This window comes from Lagopus muta, chromosome 8 (assembly GCF_023343835.1).
Source record: "Lagopus muta isolate bLagMut1 chromosome 8, bLagMut1 primary, whole genome shotgun sequence".
Classification (NCBI taxonomy): Eukaryota; Metazoa; Chordata; class Aves; order Galliformes; family Phasianidae; genus Lagopus; species Lagopus muta.
The window spans coordinates 11,307,387-11,320,277 of record NC_064440.1 but is presented as its reverse complement, the minus strand read 5'-3'; the positions used below and the strand labels follow the sequence as shown (position 1 = coordinate 11,320,277).

Here is a 12,891-nt window from a genome sequence, read left to right as displayed (position 1 = left end):
ATTAATCAATTTTTTTTTTTTTTTTAGAAGGCTTTGAAGGGGGAGGACTTGCTAGCCCTTCAGTGTAGTATTGAGCTAGTAAATAATGACTGATGTAGCTGTTAAAAATAATATTTGCCAGTTACTTCTCCTGTTCTTAACCTACTACTTTGACAAAGTCTTGATGCTGCCTGGACCTGTACTGAGATGGCGTAAAGACTTGAAATTGAGGGTAGTAACTAAACACAAGGCTGAAATCTGGCAAACTCGTGCTTTTTTGCATTCAGATGTGAACTCCTAATAAGTTATTCTTCTGCTGCATTACTTTTCTTCTAGAGCCAGGGTAGCAAAACTTCTAACTAAATGGTGAAATAGCCTTCCTGAAGATGTAACTTTTACTTAGTGTGAAGCCCATGGTGTTAAACTTAAAACCACTTCAACTGTATTTGGCTGTTTGGGGACTGACTTAAGTAGTGTGCAGATCACTTGATGTATTCATCTTAAGAGTAGGGTTTTTGTTAACATCATTAACATGCTTATTTTTAATACCCAATGCATTAGGGAACAGATCCTGCGTGTGAAGGCTGAAGAAGATAAAATACCTTTACTGGTAGTAGGAAACAAATCTGACTTGGAAGAGCGCCGACAAGTGCCTGTAGAAGAGGCTAGAAGTAAGGCAGAAGAGTGGGGTGTGCAGTATGTAGAGACCTCTGCCAAAACTAGAGCAAATGTAGATAAGGTAAGACAAATAACCTGTTTTTACTACAGTTAAACTGGTACTGCTTGCTTAACAGCTGAGTAAATTCTTGACTCTTGCTGGAACAAAAGCAAATCCACGTTTGGGCTTCCAAAAGCATAGGTTATCAAAAGAAATAACTTAATGGAATGTGTGTGCTGAAGTAAATGCATAGCTTGGGCAAGTACAAGTTAACAGTGTTGTTTTAACTGTTTGTACCTGAACTAGCTTTTCAATAAAGCCTGTTAGCTATAGTTGAACTGTTTCCATCCTTCCTTGCAAAGCTGTGTAACGTGGTTGATGTTAAAAACTTGACTCTTGCATTCTTGTCAAGATTATTCTGAATTGACCAAAAACTCTTCTTGTGGTGTTCCTGTCCTGTTTTGATTTGCATGTGCTGGTCTAGGACAACCATTCTTAAAGTGTTTCTGCTGCTGCTTTGACTAAGTATTGATGGGGTATTCCTAATGAGAAATAAATTCACCCAGCAGGAGAAATCAACGGTTTCAAATCTCCCTTTGTGTAGTTAAGCAGTTTATTGAAGAGAGTACCCTTTTACTTCCATATTCTTCAGAAGATGCCCCTAGGCTTAGTGTTGGTCCCTCTTAAGAGCTAAGGGATGTAGTTGAGTGAAATGTGCATTTGTTCTCAGATTACAAAGTGTAAGGTGCTTTTTTCCTTGGCCAAAGGATGTATGTAGCTTGTTAAGCTCTAAAGGCAAAGGTGTTACAGACAGTTTCTTGATCTTTTAGTCCATTAGCTCACTAACAGAGGTGTGGTTGGTCCATAAGTTACCTAGTAGAAGCTTATTTATCATAGTGTTGATTTGAAGCAGTGTATGGAACTCTTGAGTTGAGACCTTTTCTTCATAGATGATATAGAATCCCAGAATTGCAGGGGTTGGAAGGGACATCAAGAGATCATTGAATCCAACCCCCTGCTAAAGCAGGATCCCTGCAATAGGCCACACAGGTGGGTGTCTACATGGGTCTTGAATGTTTCCATAGAAGGAGACTCTACATCCTATCTAGGCAGCCTGTTGCAGTCCTCTGTCACCCTTACCATAAAGATGTTCTTCTGCATCTTTGTGTGGAACTTCCTATGTCAAACTTTAGGCCACTGCTCCTTGTCCTATGCTACACGCCACTTAAAAGAGGCTTGTTTCTAAGTATCTCAGATCTGCATAGTTCCCTGTTTTCCCTCATACAGTTATGCTTCTTAAACAAAGTTGTCTTATAATATTGGCTTTTTTTTTTCCTAGTAACTCTGTGAAACAGCTATTCCATCTGATGGTGTCTAGGACCTGTGTGGGTCAAGTTATTAGGATTTTTGTGTGAAGGCATCAGAATAATGACTTTCTGAGAATCTTCTATGCAGCAGGACTTTCTGTACCTGATACTGCTACTCTGAATGCTGCAGCTCTTTTTAATTATAAAACAGACAGAATATTATGCAGCAGGATATGTGCTTGTAACCATATGGGAAGGACCAAACTAAATATTTTGGTTAATGAGAGTTATTTGCTGGGAGATGCTTGCTAAGCACAGAGAAATATTATCTTGAGTTCTGAATGCTACTTTTGTGCAAGAGCAATATTCAACAAAAAGCTCTTGAAACAGAGCTGCTGAATGACTTAAGTTATGATAGAGTCATGGAATAGTCTTGCTTCTTGCCACTGCTTTAGGTACCATAATTCTAATCTTGAGTTTGTTGCTGGGGTATGTGTCCAGATTTTATTCTGCTGCTAGGTACTTTGTTGTGCTACATCACTTATGTGCCCAATACAGTAGTCTGTATCTGTTTTCAGGTGCCAGAACTTCTTTAATCTTTTTGTTTTTCCCCTCTAGGTATTCTTTGATTTAATGAGAGAAATCAGAGCAAAGAAAATGTCTGAAAACAAAGACAAGAATGGCAAGAAGAGTGGAAAGAACAAGAAAAGCTTTAAAGAAAGATGTTGCTTACTGTGATGCTTGGAGACTGTGTATATCTATCTACAAATGCCATGGATAAGATACCACTAAGGATATAGGGCTGGATTCATGAAAGGAAGTCTGTATTGACTCCCTTATCTTTTGCTTTGCATATCATACCTTCAAAATGTGAAAACAACTTTGAAACCATTTCTGGTATCCAACAAAACCTATGCCTACTTAAACTGAATTATCTCTGTCTTCCCAGTGTCTTTCAAAACTAGAAACTATAGAATGATTGTAGTTCTGAAACCTCAATTTGGTTATACGAAGTTCTTTTATATTAACTTCCTGGTTTAATGTTTCAGAATATGTTTCTTGAACCTCTCCTGGCCTTAACAAGCACAGCTGTTCAGGTTCAAACAGTTTTTTCACTGTTGCTCTTATTAATGTTGCAAACTGCAGAAAAGCTGGATGACAACTAGTCAGAGTTTCTCTGTCTTCTGTTAGTGGTTACTGAGTTGTTAGATTGAAATTTGCTGGTTTCCTTCTTACGCTCCACGTAAATAGCAACTGACACTTGAGTCAACTTGAAACAAACTTCCTTCCATGTTCTGTTCAGTCAATATGGCATTCATGAATCAAGCCTCAATTTGGACTTATTTAGGTAATACAGAAAAGATACTTAAATATTGGCATTCCCTGTCTTCTCATCCTTCAATTAGAGTTATGGGATGAGAAAATGCCTAAGCTTTTCATCAGAAGGAATAGTTGCCACAGTCTCCTAGAAGTGCTGTCCTGGATTTCTTCCATGTATTGTGGCTATTATGCTCATTCTGCATTGGTCATTCATCCCCTTCCTGGTACTGGAACAGTGAAAATCAGTGTTCATCAGTTCTGTTTATATTGGAGAATGTGTAATATGTTGGAAAAGTGGGAACATCTGCATCCATTTCCTGCTGAAAATGAAAGCTGAGTAAGGATGGCTCACATCACAATCATGTCTTGGAATAGGTGAGGCGTACACGCTACCTCTCTGATTAATTGGCTAGTGAGTCTTATTTGCAAGAAGTGAATGAAGTTAAGCAGTTGCCATGTCTGTTACTCACTGTTAATTTTATATGTACTGTTTCTGATGCATAGCAACCTAGCACATGGAGATGCATGTTGAGTTTTGCTGTCAGTTATGCAATGGTGGTCGTGTTTTAAGCAACAAAAACCAGCCTAGAAATGGAAGAGAAGTCAGTACTCAGCAGGTCTTGTCAGCTCACTGAACTGTTTTCTGATGCAGTTTAAACTAAGTGTGGTTGCCAAAAAAAAAAAAAAAAAATACTTCTGTTGCTGTTGTAGAATGTAACTGTCTCTTCTGTTTGTGGAGTCTCTCAATGAATTATGGATATTTCAAAGGAGTAGACAGACTTGAAGTAGTGACTGTACCTTGCTTTTTAACCAGATGCTTAAAGCACTATTGGTGGGATGATGATGATGCTATGTGGTTGTTCAGTGAAGCGCACTGCAGCACTAAATTAACAAATACTGTTTCTTGAGGTGAAGGAGTAGCAAATACTGTTCAGTACTTAGTATTGTGATTTGAGGATGAAAAACATTTTTAACGTGTACTAGATTGCTCTTGTGCATTCCACCTCTGAACTTCGGGGAGAAAAAATGTTAGATATCAGAACCTCTGTTGGTCTGAGGTTTTACAGGGATTTATCATGCTCATTGTCTTCCATAACTAGTTTAACTTGTCAGGCAACTCATTGGACTGGGGAAACTGTACTAAATAAAAGGTGCTGTAATCTTCATTCATGTCAAGTTTAGTTCATTTTCTGTTAATGTTCTCTAAGTCTGGAAATAATCCTTTGAGTAACATAATTAATTAGTATAACAAAGCCAACTGAGGGTAGCTTTTGAGGCAGAGGCTGGGAGCCTGATGGCTTATAGAACTGCATGAACTGTACCACCTGTGTCTGAAGCCTAAACACCCAGTGGGATGCTTAAAGCTGTCAAAGCTTCTAACAAAACTTCCTCTTGAACTTAGATTCCATTTTTGTGTGTAAGCTGTATCTACAGCACATGAATGTCCACTTCTGGAGGCAGACCACTCACTTAGGTTTGGCTTTAGTTGAGACCTAAAGGTTAAGTCCTTAATTAACCTAAAGGATAAACAATGGCTGAGTTCACATTACAAGCTTACCTAGGTCAAGCCCCTCTGAGGCGGATTGTAAAATGTAACAAAACTGAATAAGCTTTCCTTGCTATATGAATAGTGAACTCAGCACAGCTAACAATGAGTGCCTCAACTGTTAGCTCAAGTGACTTTCATGCTTTGACCTTTGACCTCTCTAATCATAACATACATGACAGTATTTGGATAGGACAGATGAACTTCTGTTCAGAACAGTCACTCTCCCACTGGTGTTTTTACTTTGTGTGCTGGTTTCAATCAGATCACTTTGTCTCAACAGATAAAGCCCTAGTGCTGAGGTGGACTTGCTTGGAAGAAGCTGCTTGCTGTTTCATGGCTTGGTACTGCATTTCTTCAGTGCTCTGGTCTTGTCATTCTTACCAGAAGTGCTAGGCCTAGCGGCTAAATTCAGCAGCTCTTCAGTATCCTTTTCTGTGCTTCTGAAAAGCTTCAATTTAACTTTCCAGATACAGCTGAAAACATGGTAAACAGGGTGGCTACTCTGACTGCTTTGTAACAGCAGGCAACAAGCTTTAACTTGCACCAGGAAGTCAATGAAAACTGTTCCCCTGAACTGCAATCCCGCTGTCTCCACCTTGTATGGTGGATGTGCCTGAATGCATGTTCTTATAAAAGTGCATTGCCCTAGTGTGGGTTCCTGAATTACTTCCAGGTGTGTTTCGGTGGACATCAGTTATGAGGTGGGTTGACTGGAATGAATGTGGAGTGGCAAAGAAATGCTTCCTTTGGATTTGGGGGTTTCCTGTGAACAGAACAAAGGTATCTTTTGGCTTCTAATCTAAACAAATATTTACAGATCAGGTATATGGAACAAGGAGGTCTTCAGGAAAAGCTCTGTGTGTATAGCTGCCTGCTAGCCTTGCTGCCTAGCTGAGGCAATTTAAGGCACTGAATCTGATACATTCTAGTAGCCTTTGCATGTTAGGTAATTAAAAGCTAAGTTTTCACTTCATCGGTGTAATCTGCCTTGAATCTTCCTTGAAATTGGCTGTAGGCAAGTAACTGGATATTTGAGGCTCGAGGTCATGCAAGACTTGCTTGCCTAAATGCAAGCACACAGCCAAGTGTTTTTCTTGCATAATGGCTTGACATAAAGTCAGGGCACTGTTTACTGCGGTGTGTAATCTCTTGTATTTGGTGTAGCTGTGGGTATTGAAGTGTTCCAGTCTTCAGATATGGGTAAGCGTGTATGAGACAAGCCTCCCATTCAAACAGAGGCTAAGTCACTATGAAGTGCAACTTCAAAAAGCAGGTTAAACTCAGGAATGTGAAAGCTGAGTTTTCCTGACTAGAAAGGCTGTCTCTAGATGAGAGTACACACCATGAAGAACATCCACAGTGACATACCATGTGTTATATACAGACCAAAGCTCCTTTACTGCAATATCTTGGCAAACCTTTGGCTTGGTGAAGAAAGATGTACACACATTTACTGGGTATTAAACTTTAGCAAGACTTTAGTACCTACCCAAAGTCCCTGTTGAAATCTATCTGGCTAATACTTTAGGTCTAAGGCACGAAGCTGCTGTTTGGAATGCAATGGGGGAGGAATTAAGTAAATGCTCACCATGAATATTTTTTTTTAAACTTTCCAAAGTGTTAAACCTGTGCTTGAGGCTGACAGGTCTGTCAATTCTTCTTCAAAAAGATGATGCCGTTTATCAATTCATCTCACTTTAAGCAAAGCTTATGTAGACAGAAGCTTCTTTTTAATTGCTATAAGCATATGTTGCTATATTCACCTCCTGTTAACTTTATAGATGAGAGAATGAAGGAAGAACAACAGAAACTGATTTTCACTGTGGTGTCCACACTTCATAGGAATGGCAGGTGTTCCTCTTAGGAGGGGAAGGTGTTATCTCTAACACCAAGAGAGAGGTTTAGCAAAGAGGAAGTGATTGTGATGGCAAGATTTAATAAGACTGCTTTGAAATCATGTGCGTTGCCAACTTTTTTCTTACATAGCTTCAAAGCTTTGTCTCTAATGTGCACAAACATTTCTAATGTTTATAAAAGAGATCGCTCCATTATTGTGCTAATACAATGATTTTTATTACCATTGATAATAAAAAGAAAAACAGGCGCCACATTTGTCTGTTATTGATTTTTACAGTATTTGTAAGTTTGATTCCTAAATTCTTGAACCAAACAACCACTGATTTTTCAGTTTCTGGAACTAGTGTTTTTTGAATCAAAGTTGCAGCATGGCTATATTACAGGCTGTGAGGAAGGAGGGAAGGAAGAAGTGACTGAAGATTCTCACGTAAGCGTTGGTGAAAAAGCTTATGTATGTTTCAGAACTCAGCTGCTGCAATGGTTTGTTCACTTCCATAGCTCCCTTTCTGCAACCTGACTGGATCAGACAGCTTGCATCAACTGTCTAAACAGTTTTTTCACCTTACTTGATTGATCTTGATGAGCAAATAAGAAAATAAGCAGTGTTGTGCAGAAGAGCTGGTGCCAAGTCTGAGTGTGAAGCTATTGTGTTGGTTTGTAATGAACAAACTTAAGCTGAGATGCCTTGTAGACAGGATGGTATGGGCCATACTCACTGTGCTGTCATGCCACTTAATGCTGAAAGGGTTTTACAGTAAATCTGCTGATGAGTGCACTCTCTGACATGGCTCTATAAGTTGGAAGTAGAACATTCCTTTGACTTCTGGACAAGGATTACAGCTGTTTACATAATCTTGCTAATATGGTGCTTGTGTAGTGTTTGCCCTGTGTTTTGGATTGATGTGGTTTTATGTAGCTCTCCTTTCCAATTAACTCTATTTTTAAAATACTTTTCAGCAGAGAAGGGGGTAACATGAAGAATCATAGGAGGCAGGGTGCTGCTGCCTTGCTGTGCCCTAAGCCCAGAACAAGCCCTGTCAGGTTGGCGCTCAAGGTGCTCATAAGAAGGTGGCCTTCCTCAAGTTAAAGCAGTGTGAAACTGGTGAGTGGCTGCACATACGTAAGCACAAAGGTTGAAGGCAGGCTGCCTGTGCTCTGCCTTAATCAGAACACTTATCTGGTGTGGTTTCTTCTGTGTGCTAAGCGCTCCACCTGCTCGGGTGGCACAGGCAACCTCTTCCTGAGAACTGTTGGCTCCATCTTGTGGCTTTCAGAGTTAGCAGCTCTACCATGGAGAGGGCTGTTCAGTATGCTCAGATGAGTGTATATGTAGCTGCTATTTATCTGCTACGGAATTATATGTAGAAATCCCTGTGAACTAGAATCTTCTCTTTGCTCTGCTATTATTTTCTTGAACAGTAGGAGGCCTTGCTCTAAGTTAAAGCTTTCCTTTTGCATGCAAATGGAAGAGCCAACTCTTGTCTAAGTGTTCTAGTGTGCAACAGCACATCCAGTTTCTCAAAAGGACAGTAGCTTTGTGATTTCAATAGCATTAAGCTTGTTTGCACTGCCAGTGTTAGTATGCTCTATGCCAGAGAATAGTTGTTGTTCCAGAGGACTGTGCAGTACTTGACAAAACTCTTTGTGTCTGTGGTCAAGTGAAGATGGTATTTCTTTCTTCTCGGTATAAAGCCTCAGTTTTGGAGGTGGGAATATCAGGATGAAAATACTTATTCTCATGTTCCCCAGTTTCCCTTCCCAACTGCAAACTCAGTGTCTGCTGTGGGAATGGGTTCTAAGGGGGCGATACTGGCAGCTCCCTAAGCCTTGTGATTCCTAAGGGGCTGGAGATAAGATGCAGAGGTATGACTGAGACCATGTGCTTTGCAGTTGCCTTCCAGATAAGGTTGATTAATTTTCAGAGTTTACAGCAAGTTACCTTCAATGAGCTTTGTTATTTGGCTTTGAGGCAGGATCGTGTTTTTGATATAATCAGGGTTTATAGGATTTGTTTTTTAAGGTCTAGTGTTCAGGATATCAGAGGCTTTATGCATGCTGGCTTCATAGGCCAAATACTCAAATTTAAGGACAAACTTGTATGTACATGCAGCACGGAGAGACAAGGAAAGTAACTCCCTACTGCTTAATAATGCTGTTTTTTATTTGAAAGGAAAACATGTACAATAAACTGAACTTGCTGTTTAGATGAGCATTTCTCAACCTGTGGTCTCGGAGTGCTCTGTAACATGATTACCCATCCCACAAAATGATGCCATTACACTGCTATACATGTAAACAAGGAAAACAACTATGGACTGGGGGAAGGAGTAATTATCTTTAAAAATAACCAAATTCTTGCTTCTAAATGAAAACCATCATTGCAACACTGCCGAAGACAGCCTGCACTTTCACTTCCAGGTGTTTGGCTCTTCAGTTCTAGCAGCATTGAAGAAAACCTGAGATAAATGATTTAAGTCAGATGTAAACGTGACAAAAGGATCCTTGTGCAGAATGGAAGCATTCTGAAGTTTAAACTTTGCTTCCTGCTGGGAGGTGGAGTTACGAAAACCAAGACCTGCTCCATTGCTGAACAGATGCCTGCAGGGTGGAGTAAGTGGTTTTAAATCTAGCAATTCTAGCTACCACCCTAGGCAGGGCTGTGGGGGAGAACCTATTCCTTTCCCGGGCCCCAAATTTTATTTCTTTATAGAGATGCTTATTTTTTGTCTGTGGAAGTTAATCTTTACTTTCAGATTTTCCTGATTCTACTTGGGTTGAGGTAGCTTAGCTAGACATGAGCCCTTCTTTCCTTTTCTTTTGCTGCTGGTGACTGCTCTAACTAGGTGCTGAGCAGTGCCACCAGACTGTGGACACTTGTTTCCCAAGCATTGCCAGCTGCCCAGTTCCAGATCTGATGGCTGCAGTATGATGGAGAGTGACTCAGATTTTTAGGAAGAACTACCCATGGAAGGATTACTAATGCTGGGAGGGCCAGACACCTCAGACTTCAGAGCAGTTTCCTACCTGAGGAGCAGTAGCAGAGCAGGTGATCTGCCTGTCCCTGCTGCCAGATTACAGTGTTCTTATAGGATACCTTGAGTAAATCCATGTGAGTGATGATGGTAGCACAGCAAATGCTTGTGGAGGAGAGGGTAACACTGTGACCAGTTGAGTTTGCTTTTATAGTTTTCCCCCTTCCCTGAGCAGCACAGAGAGAGGAGGGCAGGCAGAGGTTCTCCTGTGTGGGAATGAAGGCTGTGCTTGTAGCTTTTCCTCAGGAGTCTGAAAACCAGCAGTCAGGCCTCCAAAACTACACTTGGTCTAAAAATAATGAGGTGCTTTAGAAAATGAACTTGGAGTTCTCTTTCATGGTCTTTTGTTTCCAAGCCTTTTGAGTGCACTTGCTTCATGTCTGCAAGCTTGCTTTCTGCAAGCAGTGATGGTAGAAGTATTTTTTTTCAATGCAAACAAAGATGTTCTTACACTTGCTGATTCCAGCACCTGGGGCATAAATCTTCCAAATATTGTGGCATTTGGAGAGAACTGGAGGCAGGACACACAACGCTTAACTTTAAGCCCTGTTTCTGCTGGGTCATCATCCTTTGCACTTGGAAGCTGAAGGCTTGCAAAAGGTGAAGCATAAGGACCCCCTGTTGGTGGTCCCGGTGCTTGCCTTGGCAGCGTGCCAGGAGCCCAAGGGATACACTTAATTTTCTTTATTCATTAGCATATTTTTAATCAAACGCATCAAACCACAATGTTTCCACATGTCTCTCCCGTGGCAGATGAACAAAAATAGGTCAGTGCTCAAATGCACCTCTTAATGTGCTGCAGTTCTGCAGTTCCCTCATCATCTGCAGCTGTGGTTGGAGGACAGCAGATGATGTGCCCTCTGCACTTTGGGGAAACTGGTGGTGAATAGGGATTTGCTTCCCTGCTAAAGAAAAGAATTTGATATGTGTCCATGACACCTCTTCCCAGCCACTGCCTAGTCAGAGAGCAGGGAGAGATGCATCTGAATCCTCTCCAACTTAGCTTCAACTTTACAGCATTTGTTTAATGTTAATTTTCAGAGAAAATCAAGCAGGTGCAATGTCCAGGGTTGAGTTCCCTGGCCCTAATGAAGCTTCAGGACTGCTTACACCTAGCTTAATAACAGGCTTTTTACCTTCTTGTCACCTGTAACCTACCTTCATTTACCTCATGCTGCCAACCCATCTCTAGCTGGGCAAGGAGAATGTTGCAGTGTTGAGATCATGTTCACACTTGCAGCTGAGACGTGTCTTGCCTTGTTTCTTATCTCTGAATTGTTCATAACAAGAGCTAAGTAAAAAATTACTCTTCATGTTTTTTACATGAGCTTTCAAAGTTGGTTACACTGTTCTGGGTGGGGTGAATATTGCATCAACACCAAGTTAAAACTTATCTTTTGTTCTTTTTTGGAAAGAAAAAGGGAAATACGCTCCAGAGGGAACAGTTTTCAGCATGAGACACAAATCCAGTGAAGTACAAGGTATTAAATAGTCTTGGAGCATTTGAACAGTAGGTCTGTGATGAAGAGGTGCACACTTTGTTTTACTTTTTTTAGGAAGTCTGACTAGGACTTTGTGTTAAACATTATCTGTGAGGGATATCTTGAACTTAGAAATTTGGTAGAGTTGTCCTTGTTGTGCACCAGGTTGTCTTGTTCTTCACACTGCCTCTTTGGGCTGCATGAGGTTGTACAAAGAGATGTGGTTTAGTGTACTGGTGGTAGGTGGATGGCTTCCAACCTTGGTAATTGTGAGAAGCCAAAGCTTGTAACTTGCAATTAGCTACCAGGCCTCTGCTCCATTTTGTTTCTTCCAGTTTTGGCTGTCAGAATTAAATCTCTGGGCAGTGGCTTTTCCTCAGAAGTTGAGGCACTTTTATAAGGAATATTCTCCTGTTGCTAGGGCAATTCAGGGCTGTGTCAGTTGCATGAGAGGCCTGAGCTGGAGGCCTGAAGGAGGTGGCAGCTTTGCTCTGGGACTGTGTCTGGTGTGGAAACCCTCCCTACCCTTTCAGAGAGCAGAAAAAATGAGGACCTGATTATTACTTTCTTGTTCTATGTTGGTTCATAGCTGCCATTCCACTACAAGCAAATACTCTGCTTCTACCCGCTGATTCTTCAGCTATTGTACTTTTGCTGCAAGAACGATCTCTGTAAACTGTCAATCACTTGTTTACTGTCAATCCTTAATACATAGTTGAATGTATGCTCTACATTCCAACCTTACATCTGTTTATTTTAATAGCTACTGTAAAACAGAACAAATTCAGCCTTATAAAATTATCTAGGTAATGGTGGGAGCAGTTTGCCTACAGTAACAATCCTGCAGATTGGTGCCATGTTAGAGATGGGGAAGACCACCAGCTACCAACATGTAGTCCTTGAGCAGGTGATTCCTGGTCTGCTGTAATGCTCAAAGCAGTCTGCATGTTGTGTGTCATGCAGTAGTTTGGACTCTGGGGCAGCTGTACCTACTCTTGCTTGGGGGCTGTTAGCATGGCAACTGTAGAGATGGTTTGGTGAGAGGGAACGCACTGCCTTGCAGTGTTAAGGAGGCAAACTTAATGGACTTGGGAGCCTGTGGGGTACTGCAGTGCCTATTCTCAACAGCCACCACAAATGCCAAATCTCTGCCTCTTTTGTCGGACCTGACTTGGCAGCCATGGTACCCACTAAGGCAGCCTTGCTGCTGGAGCAGGTGCTGGGGGGGTGCAGCCTCTTAAACCTGCTTGCTGAAGGGCTGAGCATCTCTTGAGTATCACAGTTTCAGCTTCTGGCTTTTCTCCAGGAACAGAGCACGAATCCATTCTTGTCAGAGAAAAGCAGGGGGGTTGTCAATGCTGCCCTGTTCCGTGTATACCGTGCTCCTTGCTCAAGAGGTGAGGGCCAAGCACAGGGGATTTCACATGGCTCCATTCCTTGCTCCCAGGGGGAGTCAGTACATCTCTCCTGGCAGTGTGCTCACCAGGGGAACATCCTGCTTCCCCCTCCTTTGAGGATGAGGTATTAGCAGATGTTTTGGCTGGTGGGCTAGAAAGCCTGAGGCCTGGCCTCGTGCCTGTTGCAGCAGCCTGCCTGGAGCACTACTGGGGACACTGTGCCCTTGGTGCCTGCACTGACCCAGCAGGGAGTTCTGAATACCCCTGTCTCCATACTACCTCATGGCCTGCTCCTTTCTGGATTCCTGTTA

General features: G+C 41.6%; 1 protein-coding gene across 3 annotated transcripts in view; it reads left to right on the top strand.

Moving 5' to 3' along the window:
- The window catches only part of RALB (RAS like proto-oncogene B), a 60,577-nt gene extending 56,147 nt beyond the window's left edge, over positions 1–4,430 (top strand). For all 3 annotated transcript variants that reach the window (XM_048954163.1, XM_048954162.1, XM_048954160.1), the window contains exons 4-5: positions 541–718; positions 2,563–4,430. In XM_048954163.1, the coding sequence (XP_048810120.1) occupies positions 541–718; positions 2,563–2,682 (298 nt within the window). In that variant the 3' untranslated portion in view covers positions 2,683–4,430. The remainder of the gene's footprint in view (positions 1–540; positions 719–2,562) is intronic.
- The last annotated feature ends 8,461 nt before the right edge of the window (positions 4,431–12,891 follow it).